The sequence below is a fragment of the Bombyx mandarina genome, chromosome 13, assembly GCF_030267445.1.
Source record: "Bombyx mandarina strain Sakado chromosome 13, ASM3026744v2".
NCBI classification, from domain to species: domain Eukaryota; kingdom Metazoa; phylum Arthropoda; class Insecta; order Lepidoptera; family Bombycidae; genus Bombyx; species Bombyx mandarina.
Genome location: NC_143220.1, coordinates 325,166 through 349,050, shown reverse-complemented (window position 1 = coordinate 349,050; position 23,885 = coordinate 325,166). Strand labels below are relative to the sequence as shown.

At 35.2% G+C, this 23,885-nt stretch overlaps 1 protein-coding gene across 2 annotated transcripts in view; it reads right to left on the bottom strand.

Moving 5' to 3' along the window:
- Window positions 1-23,885, bottom strand: part of mtSSB (mitochondrial single stranded DNA-binding protein) — a 120,480-nt gene that overhangs the window by 71,783 nt on the left and 24,812 nt on the right. The window contains exon 4 of one of the 2 annotated variants that reach the window (XM_089732669.1): window positions 2,896-3,601. The exons of the other annotated variant lie outside the window; for it this stretch is intronic. Coding sequence (XP_089588795.1) covers window positions 3,584-3,601 — 18 coding nt within the window. The 3' untranslated portion in view covers window positions 2,896-3,583. Of the gene's footprint in view, window positions 1-2,895; window positions 3,602-23,885 lie in introns of those variants that run through there. 2 annotated transcript variants of the gene reach the window in all.

Here is a 23,885-nt window from a genome sequence, read left to right as displayed (position 1 = left end):
CAGAACCTTCTAGTTCAAATATCGTGGATACGGTTTTGTTATAATCATTTAAACAAGATTTCATTAATTAAGATCAAGTGTTTTTTTTTTTGTAATAGATTCACGAAAAATAATTTAATACGTAAAAATATAAAATAGCGCTATGAACGATGTAGTGAAAAAATTTAATATCAAATAGAAAAGGTGTTACATAGACCTAACTATATACATATTTAACGAACATATTTAACGTTATCAAGGTGCCCCACTTGATATTAGAAAATCATAGTCGCGTTTTTCAGTAAAAAAATGCAATTCCAATTAATTATGTAATTTTCCGTAATTTCCAACGATAAAAATGTACCAAAAAACAACAAAAGGTTCTTATAGCTCCTAAAGGCCTCAATCGTTCGTCGGTAAACGGTAGAAAGTCGGGACCTTGGCATTAGCCTTGCGCGTGGAAAACGATTGACGATGCGGAAGTGCTGGCGCATTGTTTTAACGTAGATTACGTAGATCCACGTACCGCCGGGGGCAGAAATGAGGCCGCGGGCGGGGCGACGGAAACCAATGCAGAAACAGGTCTAATGACTTGTACATTTGACTTAATGACACGTTTCAAAGATAGATGTCGTTAGGCAGGCTTCTCTCGGTTGCTGTTGCTACTCACTAGCTGTACGTAATAGATAAATAAACAGGTTACGCAAGATCTGCATGACTACCTATAACCGTAATGCTTTGAAGTAGGTAATACAATCTTCTGATATATAAACATTTAAAAATGAACATTTGTAGGTTCTGCAATGTTAATTTGTTCCCGTTCTATGATCAGTAGGTAGTTTTTGTAGGCTTTTAATAAAATAACACGGTTGTAACCAGTAGATAGTATAGGGGTACGCAAATCGTTGCAAAAAATATATTATCTTCTATCTTCTTCTTCTATATATATAAAAACGAATTGCTGTTCGTTAGTCTCGCTAAAACTCGAGAGCGGCTGGACCGATTTGGCTAATTATGGTCTTGAATTATTTGTGGAAGTCCAGAGAAGGTTTAAATGGTAGATAAATTATATGAAAGTGCTCGGAATTAAATAAAAATAACAATAGTGTTTTCCCTTTGATGTGTCCTCCGTCGGACGGATTCCTTTTGTTTGTTTTAAGTTTATTTTATACAAAAGTTTAGGTCTTTTATTTATCGATCGAGGTACTACGAAGTCTGCCGGGTCAGCAAGTTTCAAATAAATAGGTTATGAAAGTAGAAAAAGAAGTTAAGTTATGGAACACAAAACCATGTCGGTGTGATTTCTACATATCTTATGAACTTAGATGGATGAACTTACACCAACTCTGATGTTAAGCAGCTACCGAAGAATGTACACCATAACGTAAAAAAGAAATAAAGGCGAAGTTTCAATTTGAACCAATTTCATTGGAATAATACCCCTACTATTATTCTTTGAACCGGAAAACATACTAACTGCTGTGTAGCAGAAATTCTTTAGTCACAGCTTTTTACCTACTTTTTTATTTGATTATATTGACACGATTGCGATTTCAAAAACTGGTGAACTAAGCTGTTAAATTTTCATGCTAATTTTAATGATTAAAAGTGAATTTAAAAATAGTTTAAAACTTTAAAAAACTCGCTTCAATAGCAAGCTGAATTTCAATTAAAATAAGCATTTTTATTATCCCGAGACGATTGATATGAACATTGTCAATAAATTGAATTTTGAAAGACAAAGTTATCTGTGGTTTACGCAGGTCCGGCACTCTCTGAAGCGAGGAGCGTTATGTTACAGTGACCGCAGGGCAGAAATAAGAAAAGAGAGTTTCTCAATCGTGCGCATCCTGCGGACCCGTCTCTCCTAGGGTTAACAATCTTTAATAACACAAAACAAAAAAAATACAAAAGGCGGTAGATATTTGCAACGCTATACTATAAGCAGAGATCATTTCCCATCGGCACACCTGATGTTAATAGGTGAACGTCGTCACCTGTCTTGATAATGTAAGATTAACTTTGGTGATAATGTAATAATAGCTGCCCTACCATACCTCCGTAGAGACCCAGAGGCCCAAAAGAGCCATTAGATTATCATAATCGAAATGCTAAAAATAATTACGTATTATTTTAGATACAAATAACTTCAAGCTTAGTTTACAACGACAATTAACTCCTATCTATTGAAAATTATTTCCTTTCTTCTTTCTTACCCTTCCTTTAAGCTAAAAAAGAATTCTGAGAAACTAAAATAGGTAACATGGTGAGTTCAACCCTATGCTCAACTTCGTGCCTATACTAAGGCAGGAAGCCGCAGGACATCCGACACGTACAGGAAGCAAAACCAGTTCTTAAAGGCTTTTGTCCCTCGTACCTCCCGTCCGCACCCCGGCGCAGTCGTCCGACCGCATTCCTCAAGCCCCTCGAGCCTTCGTGCGTGAGCGCACCCTTTCTCAGCTATAATTTGTTTCCCCAACAAATCAGATTTTCTTGCTTTTCTAAAGCACTGAGTGATCGGTTTGCCATTGTTATTTGACAATGGTGAAATCGTTTTTAGCTGTATTTTTGTGGATGACTGACGATGCCGCAGTGCCAGCGCATTGTTCTAACGTGGTACGAAATACATATTTTCAATAATTAAAGTAAAAAAAAGTATTTAACGCAGTTAAGTCTCAGTTCAGTATAACTTTGTAAATCAGAGGTTTTAAATTTGCTGAAGATTTTATTTATTTACTAGCTGACCCGGCAGACTTCGTAGTGCCTCAATCGATAAATAAAAGACCTTAAGCTTTTCATCGCATGGACACATCAAAGGAAAAACAAAATGGTTATTTTTATTTAATTCCATATTTATATACCTTTTAAACCTTCTCTGGACTTCCACAAGAATTCAAGACCAAAATTAGCCAAATCCGTCCAGCCGTTCTCGAGTTTTAGCGAGACTAACGAACAGCAATTTATAGATTATTGCTTACGTGAGTGGACGAAGTCACGGCCCAGCTGGTGTTAAGTAACTGGAGTCCATAGACGACGTAAATTCCGCCACCCACCTTCAGACATCAGAGTTCTAAGCCTCAGTTTTATAGTACAACCGAAATGCCAACAAAAATTGTACAAAGCTCCTAATCAAGCAGACAAAGAGACACGCAACCCGACATCATGGATACAAAAACATTCGATTTGTATAGATATAGATTCGTTTGTAAGATAATATAAAAAAAATTCTTAAATAGAGACCTATTCCAAATTTACATAAATTTCATTAGGATGTGTTTTTTCTCATAATATCAAAACCAAATAGACATTATGTCTCACACTTACACACGCCTCTATTTTATATATAGCACCAAATTCTGTCGACAAGTTTATGATTAACTGTTCTGAATGTCTCCGTGGAGCAGAAAAACGTCGTCACCCAAAATAGCTACTGAATATTTCCGACTCGTGAAAATCGTATGTGTATCTAACTAAAGAAGTAAGGCGCGCGCACAACTTCCGGAGCACCAATAAACATGGCGGCAGTGAGCCAACATGGCGAAGTTTCCGGTCGCGCTGATTCACACATTATGATCGCAAGTGACTCTGGTTTGCTCACTGCATTTTAGAATTGTGATTCAACCTGAAACAAACGTGATTGTCTAGATTTAGAATATGCGTGTCTAAATGTTTATTGGCAATTTTAAAAGCGCGTGTAAATGTGCGATAATGTAACTAACCATAATATTTTTACAGTGGAATGCTGACGCTGGAAAGTCTAGGCAGACTTCATGACGGTTTTGTTTACTGAGATATTTTCGAAAAACGTATACCTACATTATTGTAAAAACAATATCGTTAGTATGTGTCTTAGGTAAACTTTAAACAAGCTATCTCTATGATTAATACGGCAATGAAATTGAACGATTCCATGCTATCATTAAATATATAAATCTTGTTACATTAACCATTTTTTTTTGCTTTCGGAGTAGCAATATTTCCTCAAAATTTATTACGTAAACAAACTCATGCGGTTATTTATAATGAGTTTGCAAACCGGTTACGTCACCGATGGTTTGAATTATCACATAGGTATTCTGTGCGCGTATTACTATCGAAGTACCGCTTACATTATAATCTCAAGTACATCGTGGCCGCGTCGATACGTCTGCGAATCCGTTAATTCCATTTTGTTTTGTACCAATCATATGGACGTGCGGCCAATGTGTTGAAAAGCGGTTACCGTTGCCTACGGATATCGGTAATAAAAGAAAACTCAAAAAATCGAATTAAATTAACCTCCAAAAGATACACTTTGCTTTAATTATACCTATCCATAATAGATTAAAATGCAAATTCTTTAACAGAAAAAAAATTTCATTATCATTCAACAAATGGCAATTGATAATACGAAATGTAATAACTTTCGACATTGAATAAAGCAGTTTTCGTAAATACAAGTGTTGGTTGGTTGGTATTCATTATTTACTCATGTGAATAAACTAAATTATGAAATGAAACACAAAACCTTCTAATTAAAATGTGAAAAAATGCTTTTTTCATAACGTAAGTAAGGGATGTATGTAAACGTACCTACCTATTACTAATGAGGACGAAGAAATTATACATAAATATAGATTTATTTAGTTTTTATTTATTCAATTAGTTTATCATCGCGTCAAACCAAAATCTGCTATGTGCAAAAACTATATTTTGAATTAACGAGTAAAAACATTTTCGTATAAATTTTTATATGAAGGTGAATTTTTAAGAACTATATCAAATGAAAACTATAGATAAATATTAAAGCTCTACACACTCTACTCTAGACACATACCTAACAGTTTTTTTAAACGGTAGATAGGGCTGGGAAATATACGAAAAGGTCAAAAAGTGAAAATCTCAAAAAGTGCACATATCAGATTTTGGTTTGACAACGACGTTATGTTATATACTTTTTAGTGATTGGCTAATTTTTAATGTATTTCATGGACGCCATGCCCACAGTTGAAATGAACCTAATGACACCTCATATGTTGAATTCCATCTAAAGATTTAGAAACACTGTCAAACGATGCCAAAGAAAAAGTCAATCATACCCTCAAAGAACATTTTCCTCATTCGACATCTAAAAAAAAGAACATTTGAAAAATACTTACTTCCTCATTCTTATCGAATATGTATTATAAGAGTGAAGTCAAAGAAGTAATTTGGCAGTAAATAGATGACATTACGTGTAGAGTAGTGGCAAGGTTGTCGCACCTAGTGTCCGTGGCAGTGAACTTAACTTTCTTATAGCAGTCGGAATAGTGCCCGCGCTTCCCTCTCGCGAATCGTAAACCGAGTTATGATCATATTTATTTTGTACTTTATCTTTGGATTTTAAACAAAAAAAACCCTTTACATATACATATTTTAAATGCCTAAACTGAAATCAACATATTTAAGATTATTTTCATCCAATTGCTATAACTAACTATACCTGAAAATATTGTATTGTAAATAAAAGCATAAACGTCGGAATTGCGGGAAGAAGGTTATATAGTTAATTAGAAAATGCATTTTAAAAAAAAGAACATAGCCGCCGAGCAATGGTGACCGCGCGCCAGTAATCACCGTCCGAGAACCCACTTCCGCGAGTATCATCCCGCTGTACGACCTAGCCTAGGCCAAGACACACACCCGTTACCATCAGCCCGTTACGTGCAGCGCATGACCCGGATCCGCGACCGCTTCACCATAAACGTGCGATGTACAAAAACGCGATCGTCGCATATCGTCTGTGCCACCATGTTTAGACGTAATCAAGCTGATGCGAGACCCCGTTAATCTCTCGTCGCTTGCAAAATGTAATCCTCGAGAAATACGTTCTATACGCAAAATAACCGTTTATTTTCGTTACACATCGAACAACACACCTGTGAACGATTATTTTTAGATTTTTGCTTCTTAGATCGTTGAAATTAATCTACGCAACGATTAGACTTGCGAAATACACCTACCTAATTAAAAAGGTAAGTAGAGTGCAAGATAGACCGCTATGTCCCCGGGTGACACTTATTAAGCAGGGTGGAAGTGAGCGGTGTCAACGTTGCATGAACACTGTCGCAGTTCGTTGGTCTATCAAATCCGACTTATATATTTTCTGATTAATATATACCGTTTCAGCACTTCTAAAGATTATCGAACAAACATTATAATTTAATAGCACGCTGTTTTTGTTTAATATAATTTGATGTTATACACCTTAAGACAATGAAGCTCAAATCAATACGATGATGATGGCTAATAATTATTTATCGAAGATACACTGAGGCATGTTTAATAATAGGTACTTTAGGCGAATATGAAATCTGCATTATATATTCTGAAATACAAAAATAGAAATCTACTCTAAGCTCACGGAATTTTTTTAGAATAAACTTGGTCTGTTTTATTTAAACCGGAATGCGATGTACGGAATGTTCACTTTTTCCGTGTTCTATCTAAATTGTACTATTTGCGTACAGACGTCACAAACGTGTAAATAATTAAGTCACGTGCCATATCTAAAACCGTCAAAACGAACACATACATTATCAGTTATAATGCTCAGAATCTGCAATTGTCGTAATTTTACATTACACGATATCTGCCAAGCGATATCTTTATGAATAGGTAGATAATAGTAGATATACGTAATTTCTTTTTAGTCACAACACATTTTATTTTAAAGCGGTAGTATCAAGGCAGAGCTACAAGAGTAGTTTCCGTGAAGATAAGAATAATAAAAAGCAACAAATAAGATAGCGTCCCATGCCATGTCTGTATTTAGGTAATAAAAAAGAGATTAACTTATTATACTATTTAGAAAAAGGCGGAAATTCATCTACGTGTGTCATATAACTGTCAACTAATATAAGAATATAAGCAAAAGACTAAATTGTACTTATGTATGTTACGCAATATATACATATTAGCAATACTAACAATAATATAAATTAATTACAACATATATTAGCACTTAATGTTGTCTAATAAATTTTAAATTAAACTACAAAGAATTATAGTAGTAATATTAATTTATTCCATGTAACGGTGATTGTTGGATTTATATCAGACATATAGGATATTTCTTTTTTATTTAAGCACACGATGACTATGATTTAAAAATATAAAACAAACAAACATAAATTCTTATTTGAATATGCAATCTTTTCAATAAACTCGAATCTGGAGATCAAACAAGAGGTTCTAATACGTAAGTGCAAAATAAATAATAAAAAAGAATCTTAACATTTCAAAATATACAACAGTTAATTTCATACAGAGTGCAAATATGTTATAAATACTCGTAATATGTTATAGTCCTGATAACCGAACAGCGTGAGCAATGGAAGAGTAAGCATAACAGTTTTGTTGTAGAAAAGGATTAATAAAATGTAAAATCTTGATCTACAAAAGAAGCATTGTGCAAGCTACAATTGACAGTACCGTAAAATAATATTAAATTTAAAAGATAATTTTCGAAAGACACAGAAACGATACAAGTCTTTTATAAAATGCAAGAAAGTATTTTCCTATCCTCGTTCTTCGCATATGCTGTATTATCTTTATGTATATAATCTTAAATATATTTATGTTAGATTCAAATTGATTTCTTATAAATATAGGTACTACACAGATTTAATGACATATACCTACCTACTTAGTTTTAAGTCTTACTTTGGTACATCAATCACCACAGATAAAAACTATTGCGTATCGATACTTAACTAATCGCTAGCTATACGAGTGTATATATAAATATATATAACTGTTTAGTATACTTTAACTACAAAAATTCCTTAACACAATTTTAGAATATTGTCCAATACCTGCGTAGGACAGTGTATATAAGAACAAAAAAGAGCATATTGCATTGGCACTTAGGCGCAGTACTTTTTATGTAAGACGTCGGTACAGTCGTCAACAGCAGAAAATTAAAAATAATATTTTTTTATTTGTCTATCGGATGGTAATGTGACTAATGTGTAATCTAGTAACAATAAAACTGATTCGAAACTTGAAACTAAAGTTGAACAGCTGTGATTACATCACATCATCGTCGTTTAATAAAATGTTGTAGACGTTTAATACGATGTAGACGTTTGTAGCGAGACGGTAAAAAAATTAAATTACGATATTTATTATATGGTTTACGAAGTTGTTTGCTTCGATCAGATATGTCCAAAAAAGTTAATAAGATCTAACCATCATTTATAGCAAAGTTAAATTATTGAAGTCGTCGTGGCCTAAAGGATAAAACGTCCGGTGCATTCGTGTTGAAGCGATGCATCGGCGTTGGAATCCCGCAGGCGGGTACCAATTTTTCTAATGAAATACGTACTCAACAAATGTTCACGATTGACTTCCACGGTGAAGGAATAACATCGTGTAATAAAAATCAAACCCGCAAAATTATAATTTGCGTAATTACTGGTGGTAGGACCTCTTGTGAGTCCGCGCGGGTGGGTACCACCACCACCACTCTGCCTATTTCTGCCGTGAAGCAGTAATGCGTTTCGGTTTGAAGAGTGGGGCAGCCGTTGTAACTATACTTGAGACCTTAGAACTTATATCTCAAGGTGGGTGGCACATTTACGTTCTAGATGTCTATGGGCTCCAGTAACCACTTAACTCCAGCTGGGCTGTGAGCACATCCACCCATCTAAGCAATAAAAAAAATCTATTATTTGCTTTAATTTTCCAAACCACTTATCTTTTTTTCTAAAATTATGATAGTCCTTTTGTTATGATTTTCGTCTATTTTCTTTACTTTCTCTCAACATCTAACCTGTCTATTGCCTTTTGAATTGTTTTATTTTTCATTAGAACAACTTGAACTCTATTGTAAAGACTAATTACATCAATTCCTTTTCAGTAGTTTAGTAAAAGATCACATTTCTATAGCTCTATACTAGGCTCTCCTCGTTAAAATATTCATAATTATCTAAATCATCATCATCAAATTAGCAACAGCCAGAAAAAAGGTATTATCAAGAAAATAAGTAAGTAAAATGTACTTGGACATACTCAATCATAACGCTTATATTGAATTTAATGATAAGTTAGGTAAATTTATCGCTTAGATTGTTTTTTATATCGAGTACGTTTTGCGAATGCGACAGCATTCAATATTTACTGAACATTTGAAACTAAATTAATAGTTAAAATTATTAATAAAACATTCTTTGCGAAGAGCTCCTCTAAATACATTAGTATTGTTTTCCGTTGATGATATAGTTATTCAAAAGTAAACAGTAAAGTTTAATAAGGAAAAAGAAACGCAAAAATAAAAATAAATACATAAAAAATCCCTTTTTTATCTATACTTATTGAACAATGGAATATGCAATTTCGAAAAGGGCACATCTCTGAAAATGTAAAATGTTCAGGAACTGAAAAAAATTTATTATTTTCTAAAGCAGTGTAAAATTTAAAATATAAACTTTTGAGATATATTTTAGTGTTAATTAGCAATTGAAAGTTACTGGAATTATTATAAAATGGATGTAGGTAAGCCTCAAAACTACATGTATATGAAAAACCGTATTTGACAAAATATGCGACATGTGCCCTTTTCGAAATTGCATATTCAATTATTATTTCGTTTAAACATCGCGATAAGTTAACGAGATGCGAGTTACCCAGGAAGTACGTAAATACACAGATATCTTGAAACCTGTATTTTTTTTCTTGCGTTAATCGTCGGTTTACTCAGCGCCGTCGCGCCGGCCGGTCGTAAACTGGTCGACAAAAAGTATGCATATATTTGAATTTAATTTCGCAAACAGGAAATACCAAGACGCCACGCGCAAATCAAAGTACATAAAGACAAAAAAACATCGGCTTGTACAACGGTGTTACTATTCCCTACTTAAAGTAGGCATGTACTCTTTTTTTAGTTGCGTGAATCAAGTTTTATTAGTTCGCAGCCCACTTGGTGTTAAGTGATTATCGAAGCTCATGGAGATCATAACGTGAGTGCTGCTACCTAGCATGAGATTTGAGGTCGAAATTTCAATTGATTGTCTAAAGGCTGCCCAATCTTCAAACCGAAACCCATGGCTGTTTCGCAGCATATACAGGCCGGATGGTGGCATCTACTTGTGCGGAATTACTATTATACCCTGCCAGTAAAATTTTCCTACTTGTTATAGGAGAATTGCATTTAATCATACAAAAAAAACTGCTTTGTCCACACTACAATTATATTATTCTTTGTTGTCAATTATTAATTAGGCTGTGCGATCGAGTGGATTATTTAAATTTACGATAGTATCAACATCAAAACTCTGCGAATGACGTCAAACGGGAAACTATATTGTTAATATTTTGATATCTTATCAAAAACACAAATATATCGTTGTTAGTTTTTAATAATTACTTACCATATATTAAAAAGGATTTGAGTTGGGACATTAATATAGTCCATATGAAAGGAATGATATCACCGAACCACAGTGCCACTAAAGTTTCAGGAGACTGAAATAAGTTAAAGAAAAAGATCTAGGTATCTATCTTTCAGCCCATAGACGTCCACTACTGGCCTACCCCAAGTCTGAATCGACCGGTCTTGCGCTGCATGCATCCAGCAAATTCCCGCAACCTTCAAAAGGTCGTCGATCCTCCTTGTCGAGATACCTACAACCTATCCACGCTACATTTTCCAGTACGCGGTCACGACTCTATTACTTTTCGGCCCCAGCGACTATTTGTTCTACGAGCAATGTGCCCTGCTCACTGTAACTTGAACGACGCAATTCTTTGGGCTATGTCGGTTATCATGGTTCTCCTGTGAATCTCTTCATTATTGATTTGATCTCGCAGGGAAACTCCGAGTGGAGCCCTCTTCATGACTCTTAGGGCGATCTTGACCCTCCTGATAAGACCCATTGTGACCATTGTGACCATGTTTCAGTGCCATATGTCACTACTGACAACACAAACTGGCCTAGCCTAAACTGGCTACCTTAGGCTATCGATAGCAATGGTTTTTTTTGAGCAAAAACGGATAACCAGCAACTATCTGTTGTCATGCCTAAATTTATTATCCGGCCGAAAATAAATGGGCATCCGTATGTTGGTGTTTAGGGCAGAGACAGGCATGAGCTCCGCGTGGAGCACGAACGCGGCGTATAGGTTGGGCGATTGAGGAGAAGCAAAATAGTGCGAATGAATGCCAATTTCTCAACAAGAGGCAGCAAACAATACCTTTCACTTGTCTTCAAAGATAAGCACAGCTTCAAAAAAATACAACATTTCGCTATACCTAGGTACTACTGCAAGATGGATAAATTTTGAAAAACTTTGTTTATTTCAGGTATTGGCTGATCATCAATAAATATAAAGGTCGCAGTCGCGACCAATTCACACTGCAAATGGAGCAACTCTTGACCGTAGTTACGCGACTACTGTTGATTTCATTGTCGTGAGCTTCGGTTATACAGCTGACTTTGTCTTTTGTGGTCATTTTTTGGCTAGTATTTAAAAACCATTATGCCACAAGCCATAAATTTACCAAGTCAATGTAACACTTGTTGCCAACTTGGCTCAATAACAAGTGCCGATTTCACCAGTCATTCCGATTGCTTGTCTTCGCGAGCAATCGTCCATGTTTAGCCGAATATCCGACTTTAAGCCTGGCCCGATATAAGACGATACCGATATTCGCTTTATCTCTAATTATTTATTTTAAATCTATAAAATAAAAGGCTGATACACAAAATTACGCTATGGATCCGTTTAGAATAACAGAATATAAATATTTTTAATTTATTTCAATAGATGAAAAATTTACGGTTCACGTGGTCACCGAAGCACAGACAGCAAAACTTAAAAACAGGCTTACCTATTATCTGAGCTTCTACTCTTCAAATCAGTCTATAAACGTAAAATGTGACAATTGCAGAGAGTTCATCAATCTTTCTACATTGAATAGCGTATGGGTTCGGGAAGGTAATGCACAATGAGTCTGGTCATCCAGAGAAATTATTAATTGCCCCAAACGACAACACAAAGAAGCGGAAATATAAAACTTCAACGTTGAAACCCCGCGGCGCGAGTTGCTCTACCTGACTCTTGCCCTGCCATTGTGTCTTGAATAATCCTGATTCAAAAGAAGGCATTTACCTTGAGCTGCTGCTGTGGGAAATTGTGCAACGATGGATAGTCCGCATAAGAAACTTTTGATCCAAGCATATCATGTCGAGGATACTCAGTTAGCGTTAAACATCAGCCTTTTTTAAAATACCCTTTCGTTTCTACCTGCCTTTGTGTATATGATAATGATAAGAAAACCCGTTAAGATGCGATATTACTATTTAAACATAAAAAAGTAAAACGTTAAACAAAAATAAGGGATGAAAAATCTTTATTAAGATACGTAGGTACATTTCGCATGTGATACAAATTTAACGCCATAGAACTGAAACACAGGTAGGTTAGGGATATTTTAGTACAATAGGAGTACACTGTCCAACAAATAAAATCTTTAATTCTGAATTCACACGTTTCTGTTGAAAACAAATACTGATAGAAAAACTTCTGAATTTGTTGAAGTGCCCTGTCCACTGACCATTCTGTATTTAACAGATAAATGTCAAACAAAACCGAAAGCGCTTCCTAGAAGGGATCTCGCGGCGCCTTATAGACAGACCCCAATATTTTTTGTGCTCTTAAAGATAATAAATGATGCACGCTGAAAAAAAATCCGACCTGTTCATCCAGATAACGATCAGAATGATTTTTATAGAAATTGTTGGAATCATAATGAACAGGACTGCTCCGGATTGTGCTGTGATGGAGCAAGCAGACAATGCGTCGGCAAAAGTGTATACTTTGAATCCCTAGATTTAAAGATATATTGAGTCAAAGATATATTGACTCAATTTTAATTTTTCTATAGGTACTTCTATTCCTGCATTAAATACTGTTTATATATTACAGTAAGACGTAAATTATTATTTCTAGAGAATAAACCTTAAAAAGTATAGGTACAATAAATTAAACAATATAATGTTTGTCACTGAACTTTACACAACGTGTAACCGAAAATATCACACAATTAAAAAACTATTTAACTTTATACTGGCTTATTTAAACCATTTTCGTTTAAATTTTTTTATAATACTTTTTAAATCACCCAACCGTTGATAATAGGTAGGTAAATACGTAGCAGGTGAATGTATAGATAGTAGGAGGTACAGAAGGTAGACACGCTTAGTACGACTTTAAAGCATTGCAGAACCTTTCATTGCATTTTAATTAATAAATGTTTATCATCTATCGGAGTATTGTGACCTGTTATGACCCGACCAGACAGAGAAGATGAAACACGAAATTCTCCACCCACGTTTATTAACAGAATGAATTGAACATAGGTATACACCGTGTTGGGCTATCTGCCTTCCATAAAATAAATCCGTAAGGTATCATACAAGTTTTTAATGGTGGTAGGACCTCTTCAACCTCTTGTGAGTCCGCGCGGGTGGGTACCACCGCCCTGCCTGTTTCTGCCGTGTAGCAGTAATGCGTTTCGGTTTGAAGGGTGGGCGGGGGGGGCAGCCGTTGTAACTATACTTAAGACCTTAGAACTTATATCTCATAGGTGGGTGGCGCATTTACGTTGTGGACGTCTATGGGCTCCAGTAACCACTTAACACCAGGTGGGCTGTGAGCTCGTCCACCCAACTAAGCAATAAAAAAAAAAGTAGATCTTAATTAAAATATCAACCTAATGTTTTCTTCCAGGTCTCCCTTAACGACATAACGCCGGCGTTTATGCTGGTTCTATCTGTTCTTCTCGGAAACATTTTGTGAGTCTTTGTATTTAAACATATAATGAAATACTCATAAAAGCACTCAACGTTTTTATTTCCTTGGTCCAACTTCCATGGTTTTGTAATAAGAATGTTCAATATCCATTGTGGCTTAGTGTATTCATTTTCTCCGAAAAACCGAACGGCGCTTTGTGACTTGCGGCAGCAAAATTTGCTGGACCAGTGAAATGGATAAATATTTTATTAAGTGTAAACAACAAAATTATTGTTTTATACTATTAAATTATTGATTCAAGACGTCATGAATGAAAAATATATTGTTAAGAGTGAACTTTCAATCTATACTCTATACTAATATTATAAAGAGGAAAGATTTGTTTGTTTGTTTGTTTCGAATAGGCTCCGAAACTACTGGACCGATTTAAAAATTCTTTTTCCATTAGAAGCCGACATTGTCCCTGATGAACATAGGCTACTTTTTTTTTTTTTTTTGGTTTCATGTGTGTTTTTATGTTTCCGAAGCGAAGCGAGGGCGGGTCGCTAGTTAGAAATAAATATAAAATTAAATTAATGCAAGATCTTTTCTTAAGATCTAACTTTTAATTCCGTAAATGAATGAAAAAAATCACGATCATTCAAATTCTGAGATGCGCCACAACTGAGCCACACATCTATTTCATCTTTCAGTAAAAGAACGGCTGTTTACCACTTATTTCGTTTCTTTTACACTCTTTTGTTCGGAAGTGAAGAAGCTCTGTGCTTGTGAATATAATGTTTCTCATTGTTAGGAAGTTAATATTTAAGCTGAACGAAATTCATATCCATTGTATACCACAAACGCTGCCTTCAGTTTGGTAAGAATAAAAGTGATCGCTAGTTTTTTTTTTTTATTGGCGCATTTTATTGGCGTGTTTTTTATAGGAACAGTGTTACTAGTTTGTTTATCCATTGCTAGACCGGATAATACCTACTAAAACCGAGCAAGGGCTCATAACTCTCATTGTAAGCTATATATTTTTGTAATGATCCGGTAAAAGTTTATTGAAAAAAAAATATTTACATCTACTAATGGTTTCAAAGTACATTAATTAAAATTATTGTCTTATATATAAATAGGAATTTAGTTTAAATTAGAAATCCGTGGGTTGCGGGATGGTTTATTCCCGAAAAGGTGTTTGCGTTAAAGTAAAAATTACTTAGAATAAATACACGGACACTGAAACGTTTACGTCAGAATACATCAATATTCACAAAACTCAAAAAGAGCACAAATATACACCAAATCGTTTCAAATCGAAAAACAATAGATAATTGACAAGCTACATTGCTGAGAATGGCGAGCGCGAGTGGTGGATGAAACTCGCCGTGTGTCGACCTTGGATGACGTTACGTTTTCCTACTTCACTTCCTGCTTTATACCATCTCGGTTAGTCTTGAATCGAGATGTGGCGCTCTACTCGTATGTGTGTACCTATACTAATATATAAATCTGCAGTGGTTTTTACGGATGTACCGTTATAACTACTGAACCATGCATCCGATTGACTTGAAACTTGGTATCCATGTAGAAAATACATATACTTAATGGATAGGCTAATATTTATATGAGTGTTGGACTCCCTAATAATAATGACAATAAATAATAATGTTAATTTTAAATGCCCAGCGAAGCGGGCGAGTACAGCTAGTGTACATATAAAACTTAATACATACGTTTTCTACTTAGGTATTATTTATTACACTACATTACTATAATTATTATAATTACTAATTAACAATGTAGTTAGTAAATGTTTATTCCAAAGGAATTAATGACAATAATAAACAAGCTTTTACCAAGTTTAAAAAGGGTGTATTCTGCTTACCTATTATTTCGATGTGATAATCTTAATTCGACCACACTAGTAGGTACACATATGAATATATGTTTTTAAATATAGTTTCTCAATCTATACTGGAAACAAATCTTTATTTCTATCTATGTACATTGTTTTTGTCTCTTGAAACTGCTGTGTACTGATCATGAGTACCTACTTCATTTCGCATTTGTATACACCAAAATCTCATTTCCTTAATGCGATAACTACAAACTTCCTGAATAGGTACATGGAAAGATATTGTGATTATAGTGATGAAATAGCAGAGCTAGACGAGCCAGTAACCTCGCTCTGAGACAATGTGTGAGTACAGCAAAGCCGGCTTAGACAATGTTCGCTCTGCGCCCTCGCAATCTTCCTAATGAGTGAACCCTTTCACACTACGGACAAAGCTGAGGTTTTACGGGTGATGTGACATAGCGTGTATTCACTGCATCAGCTTGTCTTTATCTCGGCAAAAATGAGTTTCTGACAACACTATATGTAGGCGGAAGACGTTAAACAACGTAAATCACTATTATATATTTTTAGTCTGTATTTTTTTGTTAACTAAAATCATAGCTATAAAGATACATAAAATATACTGATGTATATTGTGTTTGTTAAAAAACTTTGGAAATAGAAAATTAAAAAAGAAACAATCTTAATCTTGATGTGTCTATAATTATGGTCGAATTACGCTCGTTGAGCCAATATTAGTTTAAATTACGTGTGTAATAATAATATAATCGTAGTAGGGAAATAACTGATTAATAAACGGTGTGCTCAACAATCAATATGTATTTTGTTTACCTAATTGATGTAACTACAAATAAAGAAGAACACAAATGTCATTTATTTAAATACTAATTGGCCCGGCAGACTTCGTAGTGCCTCAATCAATAAATAAGAGACTTAAGCTTTTGTATAAAATATACTTAAAACAAACAAAAGGAATCCGTCCGACGGGGGATACATCAAAGGAAAAACAAAACTGCTATTTTTATTTAATTCCGAGCATTTTCATATTTATCTACCTTTTAAACCTTCTTTGGACTTCCACGAATAAATCAAGACCAAAATTAGCCAAATCGGTCCAGCCGTTCTCGAGTTTTAGCGAGACTAACGAACAGCAATTCATTTTTATATATATAGAAGATAGAAGATAGATTAAAGTATTGTATATTGTGTAGATAGGTTCCTATATAATTCAATATTTGATTTATTGAAACCTCTGAAGTATCCTTCTCGAAGTTAGTTCACATAATGAACCATAACGGTAACAGTGAATGCACACGGCTGCGCATGAAACCATACAAAAGGTAAAGCCCCTTCGAGAACAACTTTAATTGCATTAGAGGCTGCTGTGCTTCAGACGCTCTCGTACACCATTTTACGGTTTAGTCAATTGTTTACATCCCAAAAACATCTCGAGAGCTGGTTCTGAATGGCAATACAGACAAAAAAAAACATACATACCTGTGCCCACCTGAATATCGATGAAAACCTCATGTCAAATTAGACGCTATTACATAAGCAAATTTCCGGTATGGAGTATTAATAAATAATAAATGTTTTTTATGGTTGAGGGATTACTGGTGGCCCGCAGGTCTTTCCAGTTTCACCAAGACAGGTGGGCGAGCAAAGGCTCAGCCAAGAGGGGTGGGATTTGCTAACTGTTGTCCGAGCGCCTCCATAGTAGACCTAACCTATCAACTCAAGAGCAGCTGCTTCGCGAATGAATCTACTACCTTATCGGAATCGCGACCCGCTGAAAAGACCTGGCGAGAAACTCAGTGGGCTCATGCATGGGTTAAGTTGCACGTCGAACTCTTTGTCGATTTCGCCTCTATCAACAGTCGGCATCAGTGCGCCATTTCAAAAAAGCGGCACGAACCGAGAACCCTCTCATCGTGGCCGCCCGGAACTACATACCCGACCCTGCAGACCGAATGTTGCACAGTCGACGCACGTCGACATAAGCACGTCATTTCGGATCCTCCTGATCCACTAACGGTCCTTTTAGGTATTATCTCAAGCACCGATCATCGTTCTCGGCGAGCCCGTCGCGATTTCGCTTGCGACGAAAGGCTCGGCGTGTAAGTTAATTCACACCCACCCCCACTGAGTTTCTCGCCGGATCTTCTCAGTGGGTCGCGTTTTCGATCCGGTGGTAGATTCTGCGAGGCACTGATCTTGCTAGGGCTAATGTTAGCAACGTCCACAGGTTAGGGCCCCGCAAGCTCACCTATTCACCCGGAGAATCTAGTATAGCCCCTCGAGGCTACTAGAATAGGTAGTAAAAAATTATTCCGAGTTCGACGAGTACGGTTACCGATAATAAATGATGTGGTAGAAACATGTCGCATTAACTGGGTCATGTCGCTTTATTGAAAAACATGATTTAGGGCAAACACAAATAGATCGAAATTAAAATCATAACTTGTGTTGATATGTGTAAAAAAAAGGCAATAATGGATAGTACTGATTACGTTAGCTTATTTCGCTTTCGTAACGCATGTCGCTTTAAATGGTGCTCGTTATTTAAATACAGTTCAAAATTCCACCTCATGTCTAAAGATGACCCTAACTCCTGCGCATTTCCCCCATAACCGCTTAGCATCAGGCGGAGCGGCTTATCTGCAAATATATACCGATAAAAACAAGTAAAAAGTAGTAGATCTTAGCAGACGAAATCAATGAAAGCATACTATTAAGTAAGCGATTGTTTGCTTAACGCGATTGATTCGACAATCGAATATGTTTAAACTCAGCCAAAATGGCTAAGGTGCTACTAACAATAATAATAAAGATGTCTAAAGAAATTAGTTTGCCCAATAGATTAAAACAAAAGCAGATACTCGAAGTGCTAACAAGGATAAGCGCTGTATCGAGCAGTACCGAACTAATAATAAGGAATAAATAAGTATAATTGAGTTGTATATAATGTGTATAATATGTAAATAAGTATAAACATGTATGATTACATTGATAACTGAATACCGATTAATGTATTAAAAACAGTGGTTTTGTTTAAAGTAATAGCGCACCACATTGCGATGCCACGTGCAGATCCTACAGTGTTGGTAGCTACGATAAAGGTATAACAAAGGCTTTCCCTAAATTTTGAATTATAACAGTACAAAGCTTCAATTTAATCCATTAAAAACGCGAGCACAATTTTTTTTTATTGGACCTACTACAAACAAACAAACAAAACGTTATTTTATATATACTAAATGACCATTATTTAGGTAGTGATAACTGAATTATAGCTACAGTACATTATAAGAGACAAGATTAAATGTATATATAATTATTTTATGTGATTGAAAGCTACGCATGTACATATAACCCCTTCAACTTCCATTTAAATCAATTAATGACGTTGTATCTAATCTGGTCTCGAAAAAGGCGACAGATGTGAGCGACAGGGGGCTTAGCCATGAAAATTCATAGTGTTCCCTCCCGGAGAAACGACCCTTCCGAATTGTGCAAACTGCTCATTGCATCTGTCCACTTGCACTGAGATATTAGGGACGGGAAATTAATCGTAAAATATCGAAAACAATTTTATGAGAACAAAACAAAAGTTGGCTTTCAACAGCTCCAAGCAAGGTTGTTCTGCTGCTTTACAGTACACTTAGACCTCGAATACCAAATATCTTTGATAAAGATAGTGATGGGGGCCGGGATTCGAATCTAGACCCTTCGGTACAGTAGTTAGGATTATTACGAAGCAAAGCATTGAGGGCTTTAATGCTGCTGCAATCATGTAGAACAATCAATAATAACAGACAATTCAAAATATAAGCTAGATTTTGTATACAACTTCGCTAGGGTTAAGGTAGGAAAAAATCCTCCGGAAAAGCACTATTTCTTTTCTGGACCATTTCTTTACCTTCGAGAAGTTGTACGTAAGATTTGATGAAAATCGTTTGGGTAATTAAGACGCGAAAACAAACAAATCGACTTTCCCATGAATAGTATTTAGTATGGATAAGACGCGCCCACAGTGTCTATCTAAATAGTCATACGATTATGCTTGGCTTGTGCTTATTCGGTAAGCATAGGTAACTTTGTTCTCGATAATTATTTACATAACATGTATCTACGAATGACGTTCACGACAGTGAAACAAAAAAAAACTACCCGCAAATTTTATAAAATTCCGTAATTATTGATTAGTTGATGCAATCGTTCTGCCTCCTTCTTTCCGGAAAAGGTCGTGTGTTTCGGTTTTAAGGGCAGGTAATGGCCGTTATCCGAAGGAAAATTAACAACGTGTCTCAAGCAGGAAGCGGCGGTATTTATTTGTGATCTGTGTGCTTAGTGCGAGTTTTTGGACGTTCTCGATAGCGTAAAAATTAACTTAAATTAGTGTGCAGTTGGAACAGCGCCCTTAGCGGTAAACGTACGCAAACGTTCCAACTCCATACAAATTTGAGTTAATTTTTACGCTATCGAGAACGTTAAAAAACTCGCACTAAGCACACTGTAGGCTCTGATACAATACCAGATGGACCGTGAGCTAGTCTGCCAGCCTGTGCACAAAAAAACGTTAACGTAAATAAAATAAAAACTTAGGCATTACAATAATAATTTAGCGATACGTTTTTGAATGATTGGTCAAACCAATTCAATTACAGTGCAATCACTTCCTAAAAAGAGAACTGTTTAACAAATAGCGGAACCGATATTGTTCCATACCTACAACGGTATGAGCCTAAGACATGCAGTAATGGACTTTACACTTCCTGTTTCCAATACGAATATAAACACGAGCTCTTTGTTTCGTTTATGTGTTATTGACAGACGATGTTACATGTAGCATTCACAAAAGAAACATTGATGAGGAAGCACCTTTAGCACTAAAATGAAGAATTGCAAAACGATAAGTCGACTAGGTTACAAATTATCGATAAAATAAATAAATACTTATTTCCTACCCTACGGTAATCGGACTCTGCTCTGTCCCTCGCTGAGATAAAGTCGCCCTAGCACTCGAACAAGTGGTTCACTCACACACAAGCATTATCAGGAAGTACAATGAAGATTAAAGAGACTCCGACACACACACGCTCGTGATTAATGTAATAATATTCATGTTGGTACCATCCCGCGAGTTTGAGTAGCTGAATATAAATAATATTACGTACGCACACACACAGAAAGAATTTAAATAAAGCAACTCGCGCGTTGTACCAGGAAGTAGGAGCTCACGCACACATGTTCATGTCTATATCAGCGTTGAGATAGATATATTATATTTTATACGGCGCTGGCGCACACTTGTGCGTCAACTATGCGTGGGACCGAGAGCACATGGCCTGATTGGGACATACCAAGTGAGCCCCCAGACGATACACTTTTTACGACACGTAGTTTGTGACATTCATATGTTTTATAACTCGCTGAAAATGATCAACTTAACGCTCTAATTTACTTCGATCTACAAAAAAAAATTGCATGTAATTTTATTTAGTTTCGATCAGACTTAACACCAGGTGGGCTGTAAGCTCGTCCACCCATCTAGGCAATAAAAAAAAGGGGACTTATTCAATAATCAATTACATTTTTATTTCATTTGGCAATCAATCATGTTATCAATTTAATTTCAAAATAAGTTGACGGTTATGTTGAAGGTACTTTTGAGAATGAGAAAGAAGCATTAAATGTTACACCTGATTCGGTAAATCTTTTCCAGCAAATGTCAACAAAATACATTCAACCGAGACAAACCCACTGCGTTTCTCGTCGGATCTTCTCAGTGGGTCGCGATTCCGATCCCACTGGATCTGCGAAGCACTGCTTTTGATAGGGTTAGTGTTAGCAAATTCTCTCAGGTTAAGCTCGTTCGTTAGAAGCTGGAATAGCCTCTTAAGCTACCAGAGAATAGGTAGGAGGAAAAATGCACTAAGACACTAGATCAAATAAAACAGTATAATATGTGCTTATCGGGATCAAGACTATGACTATGAAATCTGAATAAAAGAGTTTGCTTCTCAAGTTTCAAAAAGTTTTAAAAATTTCGTACGTTACGTATGTTCCGCGCCCTTATTCATACGGGTGCATTCCCAATCCAGTTTTTTTCCTCACGTGTCGATCCGAAACGAGCAGAGGGGTCGCTTTGTCATGTGACACTTGTGCTCACTGCTCGCCCAGGGGTTGTTGAATTCACAGATTAATTGCATTTATTCAGTATTGATTCTTACTGCTGCATGTAGTAACATGTGCAAACTTTAACATATAAGAATAATTATTATTAATGTGTGAGGTAAGGTATGTGAAATAACCAATACACAAATAAACATAACGTATGTACATATGTTTATACGGAAGAGTTTTTAACAATTACTTTTCTCGCTGGGCTCTATTATTTTATATCAAAATAATATTTCCACCCACAGCTTCCTCCGCGTATTAACGGGAAAAAGAACTATACTTTATTATAAATTATTCACTGACAACCTGTAAAAACTAATGAAAGTCCGTTCAGTAGTTCCGGATATTCAGACAGACAATAATTCTAAAAATCGCTGGTTTTTGTTCTATCTTTAGTTATCCTTTCTATTTTCTTTCTCTACTTCCATATGAAACACATATTAAATGTATTGATAAATCATATAAATATTCATAAATTCTGTTTGTCCTAAAGTAGGTCGATAGAAGTGTTTTTTTTAAATAAAATTAGATTATATGTATTAAATAATTTAGTGTTTATAATTTATCTACATCTCACATTAATATTTAGTTAGAAAGAAAAATCTTTTTAATTAGTTTATGATTAAAAACAAAACATAGGGACATCGCAGTGGTAGATATAGATTGTATTGGAATATTTCTTAAAGAGGTTTGTTTGAACAAAACGCAACCTGCCTTTCTTCTTATGGCCGGATCCGAACACACATTTTAAATTACGATTAGATGCGCCCCTGAAGGAGTTTTTAGTTGCGTGACTATAATATAGTTGACTACAAATCGCCGCACATTGCCACCGGCCGAGGGCTGAGGTCGACGGAAGTGAACGATTTCTTAACATACCGTAATTATGGAATTTATTCAGATAAAGGTGAACTGAGAACTGCATGACCTCAATAAGCGAAGTTGATTGATAACTAAACCTAAATATTCCTAATATTAGTTGAATGTTTAGTTTTACTGCTGATTACTTAAAACAAGTTGATTAATTATTGAAAGCTGAGCAGATTATTTGTAAGTATGTATAACAGTTAAAGACTTAAAATTAATGGTATCACTTAGCGTTTTAATTTTGGCACTATCTTTCACTAAGAACAATAATAAAAACATGTAGTTTTCATTAATCAACTGATGCAGAAAAACAGAGTTTGTAATTAAGTTACAACATTATGACTTGAGAACGTTCACTTTAAATGGCTGTGTTGTAATTTTAACATAAAATATTATTTAAGTTAAATATTAAACTAGCCATATTTAAAACAAAAATATATAAAAAAAAAAAAATTGATACAATAAATAATGCATGATAACAGGATGACAACATTTTAAATGTATACGCACATACATACCTACATAAATACATTGATATTAATCATTTTATACAATAAATTATCTCTGCGACTCGAGAAAACCGCAGAAAATTGTTGAATTATTTTCATTAAAATTTATACTTAAATAAATTAACCGATTATCGGGAAAGCATTCAAACAAAGCATAGCTGGTATAACCTACAAATCTTCGGACGTACATACGTATGTACGTATTACTTAATAAAATCACGCCTACTAAGGTTCCGAAGCGAGTAAGTGGCGCAATTTTTCGGTGTGACATCGTTGCCTAGTTCTGAGTGCCACTTGATTATGTAACCAAAGAATAACAACTGTCGAATCGGGGTCGCAGTCCGTGAGCAAACGCTCGGAAGTGCGTTCAGGCAGAAGTGTTGCAGTCATTATTGCAAAATAATACTTGACGAAGAATTGTAATGAGACATTCGGTACAAATAAAAAGTGAAAAGAGCTAATTTACAGTTTCAATGTTTAAAACAAAAAAACAAAAATATATTATTGTTAATTTTGATATTTCGGATACTACAAAAATGTAGTAGGGAAGGCATAAAACGAAAATGAATTATTTCATCCAAAACCTAATATTGGTAATTTGATCATTAGGTATTCGAATTGTCGTTTAATTTTGATTTGCAGAATGTCTTAATGCTGTACGTAATTTGTTTTTAATGATACGTAACAGCTTAAGGGAACAATGCAAATTATAAAATTTTCATCACTGT